Below are 24,568 nucleotides of genomic sequence, written 5' to 3'. Positions count from 1 at the left end.
GGGAAAGCAGAAACAAGCTGTTCCAATATGTTGATATTTATAGATCCCACATCTTAAGTGGAGAAATCTTCTACATATTGCTGCTGATATATGAAACACAATTGTGATGATCTTTCAGAGTTTGTCCATGCAGTTTATTTGAAAACTGTAGTAATAGAATGATTTCTGCATTTCAGGAAGCACATTTTAGAAAGGAATCATTAATTCACGTTATTAAAACTGCACATAGGGCTTCAGTGTGTCATAGGCATTGACCATGTCATTGGCAACATGGTACAAAGGCTGAATTATCTAATATGAATAGCTTTGGAAAGGTGAGGAAAGTTGCTCTAAACATTCCCTTCTTCTTGTAACATATGGAAAAATCAGGGTTGGTTGTGAGCTTTTTTTGGGGTGCACAGAAGATTGAGTGTACCCTCAGTAAATTTGCAGATGACACCAAGCTGGGGGCAAGTTGATCTGACAGAGGGTAGGAAGGTCCTGCAGAGGGACCTGGGCAGGTTAAGAAAGAGGCTAATGGGATGAGGTTCAATGTGGCTAAGTGATGAGTCCTGCACTTTGGCCACAACAAACCCATGTAGTGCTACAGGCTTGGGACAGAGTGGTTGGAAAGCTGTGCAGAGGAGAAGGGTCTGAGGGTGTTGGTTGACCACCTGAACATGAGCCAGCAGTATTGGCCAAGAAGGCCAATGGCATCCTGGCTTGTATTGGGAATGGTGTAGTCAGCAGGAGCAGGGAGGCGATAGTGAGGCCACACCTCGAGTACTGTGTTCAGCTTTGGGCCCCTCGCTACAAGAAGGACATCAAGGCCTTGGAGTGTGTCCAGAGAATAGCTACAAACCTGGTGAAGGGCTTGGAAAACAGGTCCTGTGAGGAGCGGCTGAGGGAGCTGGGGTTGTTTAGTTTGGAGAAGAGGAGGCTCAGGGGAGACCTCACTGCTCTCTACAACCTGAAAGGAAGGTGTGGGGAGCTGGGGGTGAGTCTCTTATTGCAGATAACTAGCGGTAGGACTAGAGTGCATAGCCTCAAGTTGTGCCACGGGAGGCTTAGGTTGGAAATGAGGAGACATTTCTTCTCAGAAATGGTGGTTAGACATTGGAACGGGTTGCCTAGGGAGGTGGTGGAGTCACCCTCCCTGGGGGTGTCTATAGAAGGGTTGGATGTGGTACTTAGGGACATGGTTTAGCGGGTAATATTGGTGGAAAGGCTTGGACCAGATGATCTTGGAGGCCTTTTCGAACCTTAACAATTCTGTGATTCTACGGTTCTTAGATAACTCTTCCAAGATTCCTGTTAGAGCAGTATGTATGAAATACACGGGCTGCAAGATCTGTTTGTTCTACCAACACATTATCAGCCATTTGCTTCTTTCCTTATCAGCAAATAAGAAATAGAAGTGCAATGGGATTACAACAACAAACTCATTGCTACATTTTAGTAATAGGAATACTCTTCTCTATTTCCTCAAGAAATACCCTTCAATTATCTCTCAGAGGTCAGGTTGCATAATTTTATGGTTGTTCGGCAGAATTATTAGAAGCAATATGTGTTTTTTCTTCAACTTTTAGATTGAAGAATGTTCAAACGTTCTGGAACAAAACACCAGAACAACAGTTTATGTGGAAGACTACCTACATTCAAAGTCATCTTTTCATCTTTTTTTCTTTTTCTTTTCCTTTTTTTTTTTCCTTTAATACATTGACTTAATAATTAACTACTGAAGTGGACTGGTTACATGATCTCAGTTGTACGCCTTTATTTAATCAACTCCTTAGTGACTTAAATCACTGAATAGGATTATTTTCTCTCTCTTACAGGGAAGGTAAATTTAATTAAGTGTCAGTATTACCTAATGCAATTATTTTTTTCCAGAGTATAACAGAGATTATTTCAGAGAGCTTAAAAAGCAAACACCACTTGGAGGTTATTATGATTAAACTGATCCATTGTTTGAGGATGCTGCAGAAATCATTATAAATTTCCTTCTATGAATCCATAGCTCATAAAAGTAGTAAGAGGGTTTTGTTTGCTTTTGAAGGAGATTATAATGATTAACAATAGTAATAAATCAGGTTAATCAGCACATAAATCTTAAATCATCCTGTTCTGCAACTCCAAATTTTGTTACTTGGAGTATCAAAGTTATTATTGATGGCTGTACAGGTAAGACTACAGTAGAAATGCTGTATTTTCCCAGGAGCTTGTGATATTTATGCAGTTTGAAAGCCGTAGACTCTCAAATCTTTAATTACATGTGTTTGAGTATATGAGCATGAATGTGCAGTCTTGTCTTTCTTCTCTGACCTTTTTTTCTTATAATTAAGTGAATTGGTATGCCACCTTGGCATCTTACACTCTATATAGTTAAAATGAGGAAGGCCTAGGCCTCTATTGCGTATGGATTGGACCATGCACGAGAGATTCTTGGTGTTATGGAGTGACTGAGAGCCTGCCTGAATTCCAAATTTGAGTATAGATTTCAGATGGCTTAAATTGCATTATATTATCTCCAATATCATTCCTTTTATTTTATTTATTTATACATTAGTTTCATCTTTCTTGACTAGCTTGCACATATTATACATGATTCCAAAAATTTTTAAAGTTTTTGTAACAGTTATGTATGCAAATAAGTTTCAGATTATTTCTTTCTATCATATTTGTCTCAATAGCTAAGAAATCTTTCCAGCTTGGATCTACGTCATATCACAGAACTGGATAATGAAACCGTGATGGAAATAGTAAAGAGATGCAAAAACCTTAATTCCCTCAATCTCTGTCTGAACTGGATCATTAATGACAGGTAACTTCATTATAGCATCTAAAACCAGTATAAAGCAAAATCAACCAGTTGTATTAGTTGATAATTCCTCATGGCTTGGGGGTTGGAGGACGTCAATAAAATCAAACAACTTTTTGAGTTGTTCTTGTTTGGTGTAGATAGATCATCTAAACCTATTTTATAGTATACTTGTATATTTAGAGAAGTTTACTTAAAATTGGGTGACAGCACTTGGTTGTTTGCTGTATGAGAATGTGGTCTTTATCATATGTGATTGAAATGTACATTTGTTATGAATCCTGTGTGTGGGCAGCATTTAAACAGATTTAAATACATCTGAACAGTAAAGCATTTTTAAGGAAATGTCTGTGTAGGGAAAAATAAACAGCTTGAGGGTTAAGTAGTCGAATTCATGTTTGTTTAAAAAGCATAAAGTCCTTCATCTTTTGGCAAATAAAACTGAATGAGACTGAAAGAATAACTGGGGTATTAGCATAAGCTTTTACTTTTGACCAGTATACCTGCCTTGAGGTGAACAGGAAAGAATTATTTGAATGACTGTTTCTTCCTGACTTTTTAAACATGCTCTCTTTCAATTCTTTAAGAATGTACTAAAGTGTAAATAAGCTTAGACTTTAATGAAAAGAGAATGTTCTAAAAATATTAATATAGAAATGTGTTGAATATGAAGTACCATTGAATATTTACTTCAGTTCCTTTTAGCTTCTAAGACTGTTGTGTTTTGTGTTTTTTTTTTGTTTGTTTGGGGGGGTGGGAGATAGGTCAGACCCTTACTTCACTTTAAAGTACTTAGCTCTTTCTGGCTATATGGCCTTATTTGCAGGAAAAGGCTACTCTATTGGAAAATTTTAGAATAATTCAGAAAAAAATACTAAGATGAAAAACATAAATTGTAGACAGTTGCTTTTAATATTTTAATTAGTTAAAAGTAAACCTTTCTGCATGAACATTTTGACAAGGAGAATCTGCTAAATATCATCCAAACTGATGCTTTTCAAGCTGTTCTTGAGATGAGTATTGAGCTAGAGTAAGAAATGTATCTTTTACATTTATATCTATATGCATATAACTCTAAAGCTTCATATAAAGTATAATTAGAATTAAGAAGCTTAACAAGAAAATGAAATTATTTCCAGCAATGCAGAAAAATCTGCTGTTGTAAACTTGTAGATAATTGACTTTTATCTCAGAAGTTCTTTCAGTTTTGCTTATTTCTGATCATATCTGTCAATACTTTTTCAAGATGTGGATGGTAACTAAAACTTGGCTAAAAATGTAAATTCAGTGATTTAAATTAACTTCTAGCTAAAAGTGAACAGAGAGAATTTAGAAATAATGAATGCCTTCATTAAATATTATGCAGTCATTTCGCAATTCAAGTATTTTTCCCATTTTAAAAGTGAGATGAAGCTCCAAATGCTAGTTTTAACTATATGAAGTCATTTCCCTTGCTCCCTACAAGCGATGAATTAAAAGATGCTGAAAACTATATAAAAGGAATGTAATATAACCACTGGGCTACATTTAATCAATGTAGACACCAGTTCAAGAGTATTATGAGCATACTTACTTTGAGGATATGAGTGATCATTCAGAAATTCACAGGACTATTCAGATGCTTACAAGATAAAAATCTAAGTTAGTTTAAACTTAATTAGTTTCTTTATGATTTAAGGCAAAGTGAATTTCATGTTTTTGTTTTTCATTTAATGGTAGGCCATGGCCCCTAGTCAGAGGGGATATCAAAGGAGATTCTACATCTTGATACCTTTGAGTAAACTTTTTATTCATCATTGTATCCAACACATATGAGATAATACCAATCTAAGATTTACCTGATTCATGGAAAGAGAATAGAATTAGTTTTCTATTTTTCACCTGCACATTATCAAGCCTGCTCATTTATGAGATCCAAGTAAATAAGTCTTTTATTTTTTACAAACTTAGTAAGACAAATTGGTTCTCCATAGCCTAACAGAGGGTTGTTGGTTTTATTATTATTGTTATTATTGTTTTATCCTGTTTTTTTGTTGTTGTTGTTTATTTTTCTTCAAAGCCATGGAAAACTATTTTCTTTCATTCCTTTGTGCAGAATTCTGACTGAAAGAATACCAGAAAGTTCTCATAAATACCTGTGTAGCTATTATCTATGAATTCTCTCTTAAAAGTAGCAGAACATTGGTAGATTTTACAGTAGAAGTAAATCGCTGATTTTAAAACTGTATTTTAGATTTTTTTATTGTTTCCAGAAATCCATAAAAATTCTTTTTGTAAGCAAGGCTGTGGCCCCAGAACATTTATAGGGCAATTAAAAAATAGTTTCTTTTTACCTAAAGCAAAAAATCTGTTCAGTTGAGGTAGTCTTGGCATATATTTTAAAATGTAAAGAAAATGGCTCTCCTGTAATGACTTGTAAAAAAAAAAAATGTCCTAAAAGTTGAGATTTCGAGATTTCAAAATGTCCGATTGGAGTAATCTAACATAATGATTTCTCTGGTAAGTATTATAGCTTCCTCAAAAGTTTTGTATACTAAATACATAAATACATATAATAAGGTATATATATACATATAATAAGGTATATATAGAATATGGAGTGTATATATATATATATATATATATATATATATGCTATATATACTAATTATACATTATAGCAATATTTCTGCTACTTCTTTCAAATATGAACAAACCCAAACTTGAAAATTCTTTTATTATGCAAGAGACCAGTCTTCAGGTCTTTGTACTGGAAGGGAGTACAAAAAAAGGAGTACAAAAGGGAGTACAAAAAAAGGGAGTACAAAAAAGGGAGTAGTACTTGATGATTCCTCTGAGGCTTGATTTTAAATAAACTTAACAATTTGAAGTTATCTTAATGGCTATTTTATTTGTACTATCAATTCCAGTGAAATCGAGAATAAAGGCCACAGGGTGTTGTTGTGGCAAATTTTTTGAGGCAATTTTTTTGGGGGTATACGATTTTCTCGTGGTTTCGGAAATACCTGATTTGTATTGTATTCGTAAGTGATCATAGAGCAAACATCACTTAATCTTTTGTGGGGGTGTGTGAATTTCATCACTGTGGACTTCAAGTTGCAATTCACTACAACTTCTATATTAGTTAATTCTCCAGGAAACAGACAAAAAAAAAAAAAAAGCAAAACAAAAAAACTATGCAGTAACTGAATTCTTTAGAGACTTTCTGCATGCTTAAGTCACCATTCTTACTAGAACTCTTCTGTAGTAATATTTGTACTGAAGATGCATACCAGCCCATTATTGTATTTATATTTTTTCTAATAAACCTCATGGTACAGAGAACATTGCAGATTTATTTTTTTTCTTCATAATTAAGGTAAGGAACTTTACCCAGAGCTGTAGTGAGACTTCTTGGTGCTGTAGCACTGCCAGTCATCCAGGATGAGGTTCTGCCTGCATAGCAATATTAATTACAGATTTTGCAGTCACAGAACAGCAATTTCCCAGCCATTCAAGAGCTTTGGTCCTTCCTCTGTAGGTCCCACCAAATGTTATTACAATAATGTCTCAATAGAGATGTATTTTCTCATGTAACTTATCACACTCTTAGTACAGGTTACTTGTTAGCAGATGGGGAGATCTGTGGAACATCTGTAGGTTAATGAGAGTAATGGTTGTGACTTGGAGGCAGATATACAGTATCTGCAGCAAGTAATGTTTGTTGGTGCCCTTGTAGTAACATTATTTACTGCTAATAGACTGCTAATTAATGATGTTGAGGAAGGTATTATGTGCACCTCCATGAGTTTTGAATACAGATGTCCTAGATTTGCTCTTATCATACCAATTCTGTGAAATCTGCTGTCTTCTGTGATGCTTCCATGAAATATTGCTGTAGATAAACCAGAGTAAATGGCATAATGGTACAGCCTCCCTATACTAGTTAAGACTGGTTGGTGAGGTTTCTGTTCAGAGTCCAAAGTGTAGGAACTCAGAAGTAGTCTTTTGACAAGTTTAGTAGTAAGGAAATTCAGAGAAAAAATAGTAAATGTTTGGCAGCTGGGACATAAGCCTGGAAATTAAAGTGTGTGTGCAGCAGCATAGGCAGGAAAAATGAACATTTTCTTCTTTGAAGAGTCTCCATCTGCTTTCTTCAGCTGGGTCACTAAAACAGAATCATTTTCTCAGAACTGCGTATCGCATTTGTTGGCAGAGAGCATATGGGAATTTCTACACTGTTACTTAGCAGAGTAAATTACTAACATTGTCTTCTTTGTGCTACAGAAGTGTTTAAAAATTTTGTGTTGACTGCCTACATGTGTTCACATGAATTGATGAAGGCATAAAAAGACTTGGGAGCATCTGGTCTGATCTGGATGTGTGGTGGGTAGAGGACAAAATGCTGAAGATGGTCTGAGCAGGTGATCACTTACTAAGTTTGTCTCAAAGTCGCTGGTGTATGTGGATACCTCAACATTTCAACAAAATTAGCAGAGGCGAACATTGTAGTAATATTATTTACCCAGTAGTAATAAGACTGAGTAGTAGCTCAGTCTTTGCAGTATATTTTTTTACGAAATGCAGGTTTAGTAAATAGTAGAAATATTTTTCAGTGAAAACAAAATCTAAAAAGTCCTGAAAGTGTAAGTCTCCTCATGTTCGATGTGGAAATTATTTTAACAAAAATAAATTTAAACCACAAGTGTATAAAGTTTTTTGCTTGACTTTTTTTTGCACAAGAAAAATATGTTTTAATGTGTGGTGACTACAAATGCTAATACTGCATGTTAGTGTTCATCATTTTTGATCTGACTGAAATGGAAACATGCTTCAGGAGCACTGATACTTATTCCCATCATTTTGTATAACCTTGACTTGGGGGTAAAGAAGAGCCTTCCAGAAAAGTAACTGTACTTTTATATCGCATGATATATGCCATAAATCATTGAGGTGAATACTAGCATTTCTTAATTCTAATTTCATTTAATCTTTTAAGTGTTATCTGAAAGATGATCCGTTGAATATTTATCAGGTGTTTATAGCCAGGTAAATTAAAAACTTCTACTCCAAAAAAGTTATAAACTGTGCCACCAAGAAATTTAATTTTTAAGATAATTTATTCTTTTGAATGTCATACTTTTTATTTACTTATAAGAAAATTTGTTTCCCTTTATATAAGTGTTTTGTAAAATGCCTTGAGGCTTATTGTCAGGTTTTTCAGATTTCAAAATACAGTATTGAAGTTGAACAAAGAAAGATGATCAGCATACTTAGGTGAATTTTAGTTCTTGTGGCACTCCATCTGTTATACTGTGAGTCTAATAAAGATAAAACTAATTAATAAATTATTGAAAAGACTAAAATCTTCTTTAATGTTGCACTCTGTATGGGCAGAGATCTTAACATTTTAAAAATGTTTTTCTGAGATGAGTTCTGTTATCTCACTGTATACGTTCTGCATTGGTATTAACCTTGGAAACAGGTTTTTGAAAAAAAAAACCTTAGAAACTTGGTTTTGTGTTTAAATAGCATGTGCATTTATTAAAGATAACTTAGTATTTTAAAACCAGTGAATTTAAATTTTGAATTAAATATTATCTTTTCATCTAATACTTATTTTAATATTAAAATCTGATACTTTCTCAAATTTTGGAAGGTAACCTTTTAGCATTCTCCATGCTTGAATAGCAAACTTCAGTGCAGCACATATGCACTATGTTACATCTTAGTAACTCCTTGCCATTATTACATTGTTAGCCCTGCTGTGCCGTCGCAATGCTGTACTGAGATTTAAATAAAAAAATCTAATTTCTGCCAATTTAACCCATCTATAAGCTATAGTAAGCAAGGCTCTAGAAATGCAACTTCAGATACGTTGGTTTTGAGGTACACCATAGAGGCAGCTAAACTTTCTGTTTTAATCTTGTCTTGGCAAGATAGTAGAAGTTGAGAAAACCTCTTTTGCCCTTTTATTGATTCCTTGGTAAATTGTTATGAAAGCCATAACCAAAGAAGTCAGAGAAAGTACTGTGTGGAAGACATTATTATTGTTTTTACAGAGGGCAAACATTTCATCTGAACGGGTGAATTTGAAAATACAGTATTAAAGAAAATAGCATTTTGAAAAAAAAATTATATTTTTTGCGGATTCAGTCAGTAAAGATATTGAGATATATTACCATTTTCTAACCATAACGGGGGTAGGTTGCCTTTAAAACTTCATTCTAATTGGTGTAAGTATTAGAAGAAATATTGATTATCCATTTTCCCTCATTTTCCCTATTTGTATAATCTGATAAAAATGGAGGGCATCCCAATTAAACCAAGTAGTTTAGTAAACCAAACACATATCAAAATTTGTATCTTTAAATAGATACTCCTATTTTAAGATCAATATTTTTCAGTAGTGGAGTGGTTAAGTAGAAGGAGTTTGTTGTGGCATCAAGTCCCAGAACTCTGCCAAAGGGGAACCACTAAAATATTTACCAGGAATACATGAACATATCTAAGAAAAGGTGTCTTTCACTTGTTATATTGCTTTTTTTCTGCTGCTTGTTTTAGATATAATTGACAGATGACAGCAAAGAATGGTCTTGCTCATATTCCCTGTCTTCTGTGATCACCTCAGTTTAGGTATCTTACAATAGCTTTCACTTGAATAATGTCCAAAAGCATTGACTTTTATGAGTTTTTCTATACTGACATAATACCTGATACGACTCTGCTAAAATGCTTATTGTGGTTTCTTTAACCAAAATGTATGAAAAACTAAAAATAAAACTGTGTCTGATCAGCTATCTCTACTATTTAGTTCTGCTGTAAATAATTGCAGTTTCATTCTTGTGGTAGATTAGCCTTTTCTAACAGCCACTCACCTGCTCACTGAGTCTCCCTCCTCAACAGGACTGGAGGAGAAATCTAGGAAAGAAATAGAATTGGAAGGCTCATGGGCTGCGGTAAAGACAGGGAGATCACCTGTGTTTAATATTGAGGGCAAAACAGCATGGACTTAGGAAAAATAAACTGAATGTATTGCTAATTAAAATCACGTAGCGAGAAACAAAAAGACAAAAATTAAAACAAAACCTTTGCTGCCTATTTCTCAGGCTAAGTTTGCTCATTTGCTCCTTACTCCTCTACTACCCTGAGGAGTTCCGGGGGATAGTGAGGAAGATGGTAAAATCAGTACTCTTCCTTTTTCTGGTGTGGTCAACATCTCCTCTGCTCATGTGGAGACAAGGGCCACATTTAGAGCATCCATCTGCTCTGATGTGGGCTCCTCCACAGGCTGTGGTGTGAGTACTGTGCAGTGGAGCACTGCCACCTCCTCCTTCCCTGGCCTTGGTGTTCATGCTGCTGTTTGTGCCTCTCTTTTCCCACCACCTCTCTTCAACTGGTGCTAGTTTCGGTTGTTTTTGACCTTTCTTAAATGCATTCTGTGGAAACAGGGGCGCCCAGCCGTGCCCTGCAGTGAGGCTGCTGGAACTGGCTGTGTCCTCAGAGGGCAGCCCCAGCCTCGCCACAAGCAGCAGCCCTCTGCTGGCACCAGGGCACCCGCACCCAGAGCAGTGGTTTTCCTTGCACAACTAGTAAAAAGTTGCCAAAGGTCAGGGTTCCTAATCAAGTAAAATATGAAGTTGCATGATGCTTTTTACTATGATTATCCAGGCAGATACTCTGTAATATTTCATCACAGCATTAAGATAATGTTGATGCTGCAGTCTTTCCATTGGTAAACATGTGAGTTACCACTCATGCCTTATTACAGTAAGGTATTATCTTGCATAATTTAGTTTTAGCCTGCATTATGCAATCCTTTGTGATAATGGCATCGGGCTATGTTCAGTAATGCAAGATGAAATTCCCACTAAAGTTAGCAGTGGCCACACATTTGTGCCATTCTGTATAACCTTGCTTTAAATGTTGTGTTACTTTTCAATCCGGTCTGCAAATGGCTTGAAAACTATTTGGGGCATGGTTCAACACACGTCTCAGCAATAACCCCAAAATCACAGTGCTTATGAAGGTTTGCACTCGTCTCGGCTTCTAGTTAAAATCCCTGAACACACTTTAAAACAACTTCTGAGAACAGGTCCCTTGGTATTGCTATCAAAGAAAAGACTTCTTACAAGCATTTGATTACAATCATTCTCATACTGTCTTTAAGTTTAAGTTTAAGAAATTATAAAAGTTAAAATGCATTTGCTTATTTGAGCATAACTGCAAATTTGTTTTTAGCCTGCCAGTTCTTCTTCTGCCTATAACTTGTCTGGTGGAAATGAACGTTATCTTAAGGAGTAAAAGTTTCAAGCTATTGTCATGATTTGCCACCATTTTATTTTTCTTTATGTACATGAGAAGTGGGGGAAATAGTCCTCTGTGTTCACACTACTGAAGTGTATGATAAATGAAGCTCTGTAAATAGTGAAAATATGAGGAGGGTGATTAAGTCTGACAATTTTCATGCAAGAAACTTGAGATGATAAATACCTCCTGTAATTAGTTATTAATTTTGTGCAAGAGACTTAACATCAGCCTAAACAATTTTATGAATTGTGGCATATAAAAAGTTTTGGAAGATAGGTATACATGTGTTAAGCCAGGGAAGAAACTGCTTAGACTTGATTGTTAATAATGAGAAATGGCAGACTTGACACAAATGTGGCTTGACTATTTTCTATATGACATTCCTTACAGAAATTAAGAAAGTGCAATATTCCCTGAAGGCACAGAATTGACAGTGTGTTATAAATCTGAGTCCTTAGTGCATCATGAAAACTGATAGACTTTATATATATTTCATTTTCTACAGACAAAATATTTGCAGTGGTATAATTTGAGTAGTACGGGAAAAATAAAAAATCCAACTTACTGATGCTCAGAAGAGAAGATGTAGTCCTTATTGCAGTTACTGCTGCATTCTGAGAATACAACCAACAATTCACCAGGCAATCACAACAGACACAGTACGTGAAAAAAAAAAGAGAGAAAAGGGATGACTGTCATAATGATTTACTGCTGTGACTATATTTCTTAGAGTTTGTCAGTATATCCATTATAAATACCACCTGAAAGGTGCATAACCATCTTCTAAATTTGCTTCAGGGTGTTGCTTGCTGCATGGGTTATAAGCTCAAAATTAAAAGAATTTTATATTTTTTAATATATATATAGTTTTTTGGTAGATGAATGTAAGAGCTATGTTATTGGTGGGAACGTGACAAAATATAAACAGGAAATGAGTCATGCTAAATGCCTTCAATCTGATCAGTTTAACTCAGTGATCACCCCTTTTTCTTTTGTTAGAAACAAAGAAGGCTGATTTATGCTGATTTTTCTGTGATTTTAAATGTAGTTGTCAATGATATCTTTGTGTGTTTGGAATTCAAGATGAACTAACAAGCAGTGAATTGTGAAGAATTTGCAGTAATGGAGATGAGAAATTAATGTACATTTGAAAAGTCATAGTAAGCTTGAAGAGAAAGGTGATGATGATGCAATTGAACTTGAGGGGATGGAATGAATGAGTGAGTGGTTCTATAAGTGGGTGGCAGTAGTATTGTAATGAGGAAAACAAGTACTAACATAACTTTTTAAAGTATTTCTGATGAAAATCCCTTCTGTATTTAACTGTTTAGTTTTACATATCTGCTTTTGCTTTTCTCGATCCTTTTAGTTCTTTACAGTAGAACTCCCGTTTCCATTCTGGAAAGAGATCATGTTATCTCTTGAGACGTTGTTATAGCTACTTGGATTTACCAAGACCTACCAGGTTGTTACTAGTAAAGACTATTTTTCTAGCTCTGTGATGAAGCATATGGATCTCTAGAGTAAAGGAGAAGTTCTCCTAATAAAAAGAGAAATATATTCTGGAGGAACCCTATTACCAGGAGTGGTAATACGGTAAATCCTAGCTTCTTTCTTAAATTTCCCAGCCAGAAGGAAAGAAAGGCACCATAAACAATTAACCTACTTGGGAAGCTGCTCAAATTGTATGGCTAGTTTACAAAAGAGTTTACAAATATAGCATAAGTAAAATAAATTGATTTTTCTTCTATTCATTTTTGGAACAATATTCTTCACAAATATAAGTGACAAGTTATTAATCACAAAATATTTTAATTCCATTCCCATATACATACCATTCTCCTTTGGTACTTTTAAATGAAAGTTCTATAGACGTCAGGAGAACAAGAACTCATACATAATATATCTGACATCTCACCAAAAAAGTCTTTACACATGGTTTCTGAGTGTAGTGAAATTAAAATTTTGTAACAGTTTTATATATATATAAATTTTCCATTTTATTTATCTCTAGTTGTGTTTTCTTTCACAGTGTATATATTTTAAATTTCATGCTTTTGTTTCTTTGTGTGTTGTTTTTTTTTCATATTTTTATTGTATACACATGTACATATACAATGTAACGTGTATGTGACAAAACTTTGAACATATGTTTTCTGGGTGTGATTTTTTGCATTTGTGTAGTTTTCTAAAAGTCTTAAAGGAATGCGTCATAATTCATGAGTTTAAAAATAGTTATTGTATAGAATGGGAAAAAATGCATTTCTTATAAACACTTTTGTTACAAATGAAATCAGCTTTCTGCCAGAATCTTTGTAGTTCTGATTCTGTTCTGGTGGATGCATGTTCTGGTGGATGCATTGTTTCTGTGTAATGTAAACCAAAAATCTGTTATATGTAGGTATATTTCGTAAAACAGAAGTTAAGGCTAAATATTCTACTTATATTTAGGTAAATCTAGGTAAAAGTTATAGTTAAGTCTCTAAGGCACTACAGTGTGTTTTTTTCAGGAGTAACAAATCAGACAGTAGCAAGTTCTTTTTTAGTTGACTCCACACTATATTGCAGCCTCAGACCTTCCGTTGAGCTAGGCATGATAAACTCTGAGTCTGAGGCTGGGTGCAGCATCTAAAAAGCCTGGTTGTAAGAAAAATACAGCCTTTTGCTACTTGTGGTCCCTGCGCAATGCAGGGAATAGAACAGAGTAGAAAGGCTGATTTTGCTAGTCAAAACAAATTATTAAACAATTTGAAATTCTGTTTATAAAACTAAATCTCAGACTCATAGATGTACAGTGGAGTACCTATTAGTTTTTCTGCTCTTCTCCGATTCTTTCCTGCCACTACTACTGTTAGCTATACTATATTAAGAGTTGTGCACTGCAGCAAATACATGACGCTAAGCTCCTCAAAAGTCCTTTCAATGTTAATGAAGTTGCACAGATTATCCCAACTCCAAAAAAAAACACAAAGGTTTTAAAAAGTAAAAAACAGAACATACTGGAATTGCAAAAATACTGATATTAATCTGATTTTGACAGAATGCTAACAGGAGACAAAAGGACTACTTTTATAATTCTCAGTTATACTGTGGGTAAAGCAATATACAATGCATTCATTCAGATTTATTTTCAGCATATTTGTAAATCATGTTGTTTGAACTCAGTTTTGTATGTTTTTGGTTACCGTGACTAAGATACCTGTGTGCATAGTTAGGGTAAAATGCACTCCTGAAGTACTTATTTCCTTACCGAAATCTCTTCAGGTAAATTTACTTGCAGAGTCTACAATAGTTTGTAGAAGTGGATATTCCATCTTGGCATCTATCTGTAAACAAGGCATGACAATAAGCTTGCTAAACTGAACAGTGTATTCCTGAACAAGGCCTTTCAGGTGGCACTCAAATAATCATGCAGACTTTAGATATTGGAAGCACTTTCCTACTGTGAATAAAGTACTTAAAGCAGAAAGTCTTGCCTGCAGAATTTTATAGCTCTATTTTTTTTATTGACTATGTGTTTCTCTTGGTAGATAGTTTTCAGTGGTTTCTTTTCTACAATCTTATTACAGGGGTTCTGATTATTTTTAGTAACCCTTTGAATTTTGACATGTAGACTATATTGAAAGAATATGCTTTCCCAGGTATTTGATGTGGGCTAGATGCTTTGTTATTTTTTTCATTTTAAAGGCTACAGAAACACTGAAAAAATGATTTGGTTGAAAGTTCACAGAGTTAATGGTGTATTATGAATATTCTTGTTTAACCTGGCAGACAACTAAACACCACATAGGCATTCACTCACTCTCCCCACAGTAGGATGGGGTAGAGAATCAAAAAGAAAATTGCAAGAACTCATGGGTTGAGACAAGAACAGCTTAGTAAGAGGGAAAGGAAAGGGAAAAGGTAAAGAATAAAAAGAATAAACAAAGCAAGTGGTGCACAGTGCAGATGTTCACCACCAGCTGACTGATGTGGATCTGGTCCCTAACCAATGGAGGTCCCCCTGACCAGCTCCCCCTGGTTTTATTTCTGAGCATGGTGCCACATGGTGCAGGACATCCCTTTGGTCAGCTTGGGCCACCTGTCCTGGCTGTGTCCCCTCCCAGCTCCTGGTGCACCCCCAGCCTCCTCGCTGGTGGGGTAGCACCAGAAGCTGAAAAGTCCATGGCTCTGGGCAAGCACTGCTCAGTAACAACTGAAACATTGGTGTGTTATCAACATTATTCTCATCCTAAATCCAAAACATAGCACCACAACAGCTACTAGGAAGAAAATTAAATCTGTCACAGCTGAAACCAGGACATGTGCTTACAGATATATGACTCAATTTGCTAAAACAAGTTTATATAGACAGAGTGAATCTGTAGTCACTTAGAGTGTTCCCATATAAGCACCTGTAAATTCAATTTCTGGGTTCTAACAATGTTTAAAGAAATTAAAATTGTGCTTTTAGCTAATAGTACGAAAATAAAAGCGATCATTTAATCTTTCAAGAAAGTGTTCAAGAAAATTTAAGAAAGTTCCCTAATTTGTATTGTAAACTGCACTCTTATTTCTACTTTCAGACATACCAATTAAATATTGGTCAGCTGATTTTGGCTTAGAAATTTGTGTCATACTTTTACCTTTTCAGCGCGGGAAAAGTGTATGTGCAAGCTTTCATCCATTAGGTGTCTTCTGGCATGGGAGACAGTGGCAGGAATTTAGAATGAAACTAAATTTCCTGGGTCCACTCCCCTGGGGCAACCAAACGGGAAGGAAACTACATTCTGTGCAACATACTTGCTTAGCGCTCTTCTTTTGGACCATTTTTGTGCCTATTGCTTGGGACTGACTGTGAGGGACATTTTATGTAATAGTAGCTCAGAAATTTCATATTACCTTCAACCCTCAGTTCAAAGATGAACCACAAAATATGTTTTGTTCTCATAGCCTGTAACCTTCCTGGACAATGTAATTTTTTTGTTTGTTTGTTTTGTTTTGTTTTTGTTGTTGTTTTTACTTATTTATTTATTTATTTATTTTAAATTAAGTATTCACAGTTCAAGAGAAAGAAATTGAAATAAAAATACAAGTAAAAATAGGTAATATCTAGTAATATTTTACTTGTCCAAGCACTACTTGGAAATGAAGACTTTTCTCTTTAGATAGATGTACTTCTACCTAAACTTCAAATCATCCTGTTCGCAATATGAGCTAATCATTTTATGAGTTAGTATTACTGTGGATTTGCTTAGATATGTAAAATATTAAGTGAAATGTCAATTTTTAAAATAAGCATTTCAGAAAATTTTCAGTAGCACGCTTATGGTTTTTGTCTAAAGCAAAATGATCTGATTCATTGCTTTCCTGCATAGTACACACCTCTCTCTAAGATGTTTGTTGACAGTCAGTATTGTCAAATATTTGCTGAGTAAAGTTTATGAAAGAGTATCCTGTGTAACCATGACCTAATGGTGGTATTTTAATATACTTCTTAGTAATGAATCTGAATATCTGAATACCTGTGCTTTATGAAATAAATAATGTGAAGTGATGAAAATAATAGTTACTTTATAAAAGTAGTACAAAAGTTAGTGCTTACATTTTCACTGTTATTTCTATTTTTTGTTAAAATACCAATTATTAAACATAGAAACTAGAGTTAATTATATATTAACAAAAATATGTGTGAGTTGATCTCTGATCTGTTCTAAACACCTAAATCCAACAAATATAAAAACAAACAAACAAACAAACACTAATACACAGCAGTAATGCCTTATAAGCAAGGCGTTTATGTACTTTATATACTGGCCATTGCTTGTCACAATTAGTTTCTTTCAGCAGATGCCTCAAAAATAGTGGTATTGAATAGACACTTGTATCAAATAACTTACATTATAGTAAGCCGTGGGGTTATATAAAGATGTATCTGTATGCAAGTGAAATTAGATTGTTCAACTGCACCTTAAAAGAGCTGCAGTAAAAGTGTAACTTTTTAGGTACTTTGGAAGACCACCAGCTCTCAGATTACAGTATCTTAAAATCCACTCTTGGTATAGTTAAGATAAGTAACCCCGCTGTATTCTTCAAGTTAAAAAGTACTGTTTCAATAGCAATGTATTTGTAAATGTCCTAGACAAAAGAGTTTCAGAAAAAGCTCTCAATTTTTTGAAACAGTATTTTTCAACAAATACATGTAACATGAAATACTCTTACAAAATACCTCCAGAATGTGATTTAAACCATTTTATTTTCTCATATTGTGGAAGTATAAATGATGGTTTATAATTTGTGTCCTAATTTATTTCTCTTATTAAGTAATCTTTTAATGTTTCCTGAAATTTCAGGAAGGTATTTTGAACTGAAATTACATATGGTATGAATATAATATCCATGTATCCTTATACAGATATGCATATGTATGTATACATATACATATAGACATGCATATATGTTATATGGAATTTGTTAAGGAACTGCATAGTGATTTTTTTGTACAAAATTTTCCATAAAGACAGTATGTTGTAAACCCAGGAGGAGAGTTTTTACTGACAAACAGGCAATGGCAAGACTTTTAAAGAAACACATCAAAATCAAAGAATATTCTAGAAATTTTAGATAAATGCTAACAATATCGTTTATCATTTAATCCATTTTATGGAATTATTCTCACACTTAGAAAACTGATATAATTTCCCCACTCTTATAGTAACATCACTTTCTAAAACAGGATTAAAATCCTAATTACACGTTTCAGAATAAATTCATTTCAATCTTGTTTTGACAGCTACATTGCAAATAGCTATCCTTGTGTATCATATGAAGTAATCCCTTCCTAAATTATGATACTTTCTATAATTTACCATTAACAGTCACGTGTATTTTGATTAATGTTATGGCAATGAGATAAAAATATATTATTATTCCATCATCTCACTTTTAGTATCACACATCGAGTATCTGCAGAGGAAAGGAAGGAGTAATGAAAAATGAGAAGACAGTTCAGATTTTCAGCAGATTTGATGATGCAGATTATTCCTAGCGTATTTGTCACTTTTCATTATAGTATATGATTTGAGAGATTTTTTTTATTCTAGCTTTCACTCATGAGTAAAAGTGCAAAATGCTGTTCTGCAGTAACATCAGTGTAAAGAGGTGATTGAAAATCCCATCCTTTTGCTTCTTATTCAATATGTGTGAGAAACGATAGAGGTGGTGATTTGTCTAATTGCTCTACTGTAGTTACAATTATAAAGAAAAGGTCAATCTAGTCATTGTCAATTAAACTGCGAAAGAAAACACGTTTATAGCCCTTAAGAACCATTATGTCAATTTTATGCTGTTCATCAGTGTATAACATGTTTGCTGGGATGCATAAATTTTATCTTTCTTTGTATTACAGCAGACTTGCTGTATTACAGTCAGTTGGTCCTGTTGAGTAGAGATAACCTTAAGCTATTGTCTGTTAATTGCACATTTTTTCATTGTCTCAAGTTTCCCAAGATTTGTGTACAGTAAAACCTGGCAACTGTAAGAAATAGAAATAGATGTGCCACCTGGAGGTTTGACCCTTCCATTTCTGCATAGTTAACACATGATGGGTGAGAGGACAAAATCTGTAGCTTGTAGCTGCTCTAGTTGTGTTGGCAGCAACATTAATAAATGCCTAGGAGATAATTAAAAGTGGAAATACTCTGATTTAGGTATCCACCCTGGCCTTTGGGAAAGTTCTGTGCATAACGTTTTAAGGAACTCTTCTTTTGTTTTGTTTTGTTTTGTTTTGTTTTGTTTTGTATGTTTTTTAATAAGGACTTTGTGTTTCATGTTTCCTTAAGTAGTAGGAGAAAACCTGATGAACAAACTTGACAAGAGTAGATCTACCAGCAATTCTATAAATATTAACCTCTGGCCTTGAAGACTGGATTACTTTTAATTCACTTTATTTTGTCTTTCTGGCCTGTCTTCTATTATGATAGCAAAGTGACCTCATTTTGATGTGTTTTTCCTCTATTCGTCTTTGCTAATTTGTTTATGGGAAGTTTTATTTCACCAAGGAGTGTATCCAGGCAAGAGCAAATGCTTTTCTCCCTTTCTGCTATTCCACAATTTCTGTCAATCCTGTTCCTGCATTATGGACAGTTATGTGCAGTGACAATACCATCTCCTTATTGGTCTGGTGGCCTAATTTAGCCACCACTAATGTAGTAAGTTTAACTGTACATGTGTTTATTGGGTATATAGGTACATTGGGTTTATTTTGGTAGCATGGGGGCTGCAGGGCTAGCCTCTGTAAGCAGAGTCCAGCAGCTGCCCCATGTCAGAGCAGAGCCAGCTCCAGCTGCTCCAAAAGGGGCCTGCTGCTGGCCAGAGCTGAGACAGGGTGTGACACTGGGTGGGCTTCTTGGAGAGCAGAGTTATGGAAGGGGGAAAAAAAAATATGCTGTGCAACAGTAGATGGGAAATTGGAGTGAGAAAATGAGAGAGAAGCAGCCCTGCAGCCCCCGGGTGAGTGCCGCAGGAGGGCAGGAGGTGCTGCAGGCAGGCAGCAGCAGTTCCCCTGCGGGCTGTGCAGGGAGAGGCCCCTGGTGGAGCAGGCTGTCCCCCTGCAGCCCATGGGTCCCCCATGGAGCAGATCTCCACGCTGCAGCCCCCGCATGGGTGGAGGAGCCCCCGGTGGAGCAGGTGGCTGTGGCCTGGAGGAGGCTGCGGCCCATGGAGAGCCCCCGCAGGAGCAGGCCCCGGGCCGGAGCTGCAGCCCGTGGAGAGGAGCCCACGCAGGAGCAGGGGGTCTGGGGGGAGCTGCCCCCACCCGTGGGGGACCCGTGCTGGAGCAGTTTGCTCCTGGGGGATGGATGGATGGATGGATGGACCCCGTGGGACAGAGCCGTGTGGGAGCAGTGTTTGAAGAGCTGCTGCCTGTGGGCAGCCCCCGCAGGCTCAGTTCAGGAAGGACGGCATCCATAGGAGGGACCCCACGGGGAGCAGGGGCAGAGAGGGACTGTGAGGGAGCGGAGAAGGTGAGGTGTTAGGGGGCTGACTGCAGACCCATTCCCCTGCACTGCTCTGGGGGAGGAGTTAGAAGAAGGGGGGTGAGGTTTTACTTTTGTTTCAGTCCTCTCCACTCTTCTCTGTTATCAATAGGCAACACATTTTATTAACCTCTCATATGCTGCATCTGTTTTGCCTGTGATGGTAGTGGTCGACTGGTCCACTGTCCTTATCTCAACCCACAAGATTATTTTTTTTATTTTTTTTTTACATCGTGTTTTCTCCCCTTGTCCTTCTGAGGATGAGGAGAGAGAGAGCATTGTGATGGTGCTTAGCTACCTACCAGTGATAAACGATCACAGTGACTGGACAATGTAAATTGATCTTATTCTCAAAGCTGTGCAGCTTTTGAGAGTGGCTATGGTGTGTTTTTTTTTCATGTCTTCTGCTCTTCCAGGTCAAGTTGAGATCAGACCTTGAAGTAAGTCTTCTGGCCACAGCAGTGCATACTAACATTTTTGGATATGAAGCTCCTTAGTACCTCAATAAAAGGGGAAATAGTCTTTTGTGTTCAAGTTCCATTAGAAGTCATCATTAAAAAATGAGATCTTGCAATAACTGAGTATTTTCCAGCAGTACCAAAATACATTACTGTTGACTGTCTCTGACGTGGTTTTAGGAAGACTGTTTTTCCAGCTGGAGGCAGTAAAAGTGAAGAGTCATAGAGTCATAGAATGTGTGGTTTGGAAGGAACCTTTAAAAATCACCTTTTTCCAACCTCTCTGCCACGGGCAGGGACACCTCCCACTAGACCAGGTTGCTCAAAGCCCCATCCAGCCTGGCCTTGAACACCTCCAGGGATGGGGCATCCACAGCTTCTCATCCACAGCCTGTTCCAGTGCTTCATCATCCTCGGAGTAAAAGAGTTTCTTCTTTATGTCTAAGCATGTTTTCTTATTAGCAACTGCCATAATAAACTTTTGGGGGCTCTATGCCACAGTTGCAATAAGTTGCAATGAAGATGTAGTAGAGTGGGGAAAATGAGAAACATGAAAACTATATTTTTCCTACATAGTAAAATCTGCAAAATAATTGATAAACTTATTTCTTCCTAATTAAAGAGATTGAACTGTTTAATAGTTAACTGTTTAACACTCTCATTGTCTCTGTCGTTTTTTTTAGCTTCATATAGCAGTGGAGACTGTGTTCCTCGTATACTATTTGATTACATACATAGAAATGGTTAAACAGTAAGCCTTAGAAAGACTTATTATGTTATTAGATGCCAAGATTAGATGCATTCAGCATTTTGATATATAAAGACACGTGTCATCAGTTAACTAGTCTGTTTCTTTCTACCCTCTGTGTTTTTGTTTGCTTTGTTTGTTTGTTTGTGTGTGTGTGTGCGCGTGCGTGTTTGTATACAAGCAATTTAAGACAATGTTATGCAGGTTACTCTAGAAGCAGAAACATCCAGTAATGCAGTACTCTATAAATGAAAGTCTATTGGAAATAAACAACCAACCAACTCTTGACTAAGAATAAAATACTAAATATGTAAATAGTAAATGTAATTGAAAAATAAACAATAGAAATTATTGACTGGCTCATCAAATCCATCTGATAAGATGGATCAGAGAAGAACATTCAATAAGGCAGAGTAAATTCAGTTTCATATTCCTACTTTTTCTAGCAAAGTAACATGGATATGGAAACTCATGTGATGCAAATGTGTGTTTATATTGTGTTATTAGAAGCCATATTATTTTCCTGCTTTGAAAGACTTTGAGACTTCCATGATCTTCTTACTGAGATCACATAATCTGAAATGGTTACAGAATTACAGAAAATATTGAGATTACTTTATATTCAAAGATTCAAACTGATAATAAGTCTAGACAAAGAAGAGTTTTTATGACTCAATAATGCTGAATGTTGAAGTGAGCTAATTTTGATATAATATATAGTAAAAAAGACTTAGCTGTGACGCTACTTGTTCCACTTTTTCTTTCCCTAGTTTTTTCTTTCACCAATGATTGTCTTCAGGACACACATACAAAGCAGAGGGCAGTTATCAGCATAATTCAATATCACTTCACACCTGGTAGCTGTATTAAGTGTGGTAATGTCTCTGTAGGCTGTCCTGAAAATGTGTTTTGTGCTAAGCAGTTGTTGATACCATTTTTTACCCAAGAAAGGTTCAAGGACAGTTAGTGTATGGCACCATCTTATCTGCAAATTCTAGTGGCATTCAAATAATCAGCAAGAAATAAATTATTTTCAAGGAAAGAGTTCAGAAATTGAAGGACACTTAAGTTTCATAAACTTGGAAATAATTTCAATCTAGTTGTACCAAAATGTGGAGGGACAAGATGAGGGAAACTATGAGAGCAAATTCAGTGGAAATAGGACTGAAAGACTGTTTAAGGACTGTTACTTAAAATCAAGGTTAAGGTTAGTATTGAAGTTGTTATTGGTTTTTCTTGCAAAATGTTCAGTAGAGGAACATAAAATGATACATGTGTTTACCATATCTGTGGTTAAATATTGGTGTGTTTGCAGCCCTCATTTCACCCAAGACATAAAAATGTGAAAAATAGATTTATATACATTTGGGAGATAATGAAAAAACTTGAGCTTTTTCTTCAAATAATCAAATTGTGAATCTACGTGCCTGGAAATGCTCTAAGAGAAAAGTTGAGTCTTTCATCATACCTTAAAAAGATTCTCACTGAATCAGACAGGTTGTTCGTTTATGTTGCCAAGACTCAATAAATAGAGCTTTATATGTCAGATTGGAACTTTGAATCAAAACTAATTAAAACAAAAAGCAATCTAGAAATTTGATTTTGGCTTAACATCTCAATTATGCTTTTAGCATAAAGAGTTATTTTGTTAACATATGATAAGAACATAGGGAATGTACATAGGGAATACAATATTGAAAAATTGATTATTTTTGCAGTACACTTTCTAAAAACATGGTGGAGATATTTAGAAATACTCAATGCAGTGGATATCCAGAATGTGTGGAAGGCAAAACAGGGAATACTGTCATGGGATTTTATTCAGAAAGACGATCTAGAGAAGAAAACACATAAATAAATAAATGAAATGAAAATAGGCAGAGGCACTTTCAGGTGCTTACAACTGGGTCCAGAAGAACAGGAGCTGTAAGTTGGTTGCAGTTTTTCATCCAGTTATGTAGGTTAACGTCATTCAGAAGAACACAAGTTACAAAATGGCAGTGCAGCTATTTCTTGTGAAATGTTTGGCTGTATGTCACCTGAATGACTATAGGTGCTACTAGGTATCCTGTAGGTTCCTCCATACATTATATTCATATTTATAATTAAGAGAATTTGAGTCATTTTGGCATCCCATCTTGGGTTTTGATCCAACATTTTTGCCGTGTGGTGCATTTCTGATTTTATTTTCAGGGCTCATGGGTAAATCTAATTAAAAGGCCAAGTGTAGATGGACCAAGATCTCCATACTCTACATCTCTCTACATAGTCCACATATCTCTTTACAGTATATTTTGGGTTATATTTCTAAGTTTATTTGTGTGTGTTTGTTTGACACGTTTGATGAAATGGATAGATCTAGTGTAGCTGGTAATGCTAGGAATTATGCATCAGAATTGCAGGTATTGTGGGTGGGAGGTGAGAACAAAGACTGAAGATCTTGTTAGGCCAGGGTCTCCTGCTTGTTTTTCAAATAAAGAATGAACTCATAGTTATATGGGGCTAGATGTTATGCCTATATTTTTATATTTAAATTAAATTATGTTGTAAGTGAAGTTGCAGCTGTTGTTTACCTCATTCATCTTATGTCTGTGATATCATCTGGTTACAGAGACAAACAGTTAAATCTAGTACTTTGAGCAGGAAGCTGGGGGAAAACAGCTTGCAGGGAGAAAGATCAGGCCAGGATTTGGAGTCACTACAAGCTTTGCACTTCACTGTTGTATGAAAACTAACCAAGAAGGTGGAAGCTGCTGGATTGATTATTTCGTGACCTTTGAAAGGTCAGGATATACAGGATATTTTTTGTTGGGAAATTTTGATAGACCTTGTAAATTAATTTTCTGTTACTGAGATATGTTTCAGAGGATATAAGGAAGTAGAGCCTGGACACCTGCAGTGCTTGCCTTGAGCTTTCAGTACACAGAGCAGATACTGGACTTTTGGTACCAATCAATGGACTGAGACACTGACATTAAGAGGTTGGAACACTGTTATGTATAATATCCAGTAGTTCAAGATTAGCCCTTGCTTTTTTCTTAATGTTATTCATTAAAAAATGTACACTCATAAGTTACAAGAGAGTAGTTGAATATTAATGCAAAAGTTTTAATTTCACACTGAATAGCAAGTACTTGAAGAAGAGAGGTGGATTTTTTTTGTTGTTTTCTTAACATCATCTGGTATTACATGAAGGATAATACTTATTAGGAGAAAGAAGGAAACACAGTGGATAGGGAAGAGCAACTGACATCATCTA

At 35.6% G+C, this 24,568-nt stretch overlaps 1 protein-coding gene across 1 annotated transcript in view; it reads left to right on the top strand.

The window, feature by feature from the left end:
• The window catches only part of FBXL17 (F-box and leucine rich repeat protein 17), a 307,609-nt gene that overhangs the window by 103,228 nt on the left and 179,813 nt on the right, over positions 1-24,568 (top strand). Inside the window, exon 6 of the mRNA XM_068666661.1 lies at positions 2,673-2,803. Within this exon, the coding sequence (XP_068522762.1) occupies positions 2,673-2,803 (131 nt within the window). The remainder of the gene's footprint in view (positions 1-2,672; positions 2,804-24,568) is intronic.

The sequence above is a fragment of the Anas acuta genome, chromosome Z, assembly GCF_963932015.1.
Source record: "Anas acuta chromosome Z, bAnaAcu1.1, whole genome shotgun sequence".
NCBI classification, from domain to species: domain Eukaryota; kingdom Metazoa; phylum Chordata; class Aves; order Anseriformes; family Anatidae; genus Anas; species Anas acuta.
The sequence above is the reverse complement of the archived record's forward strand: the minus strand, read 5'-3'. Positions and strand labels throughout refer to the sequence as shown.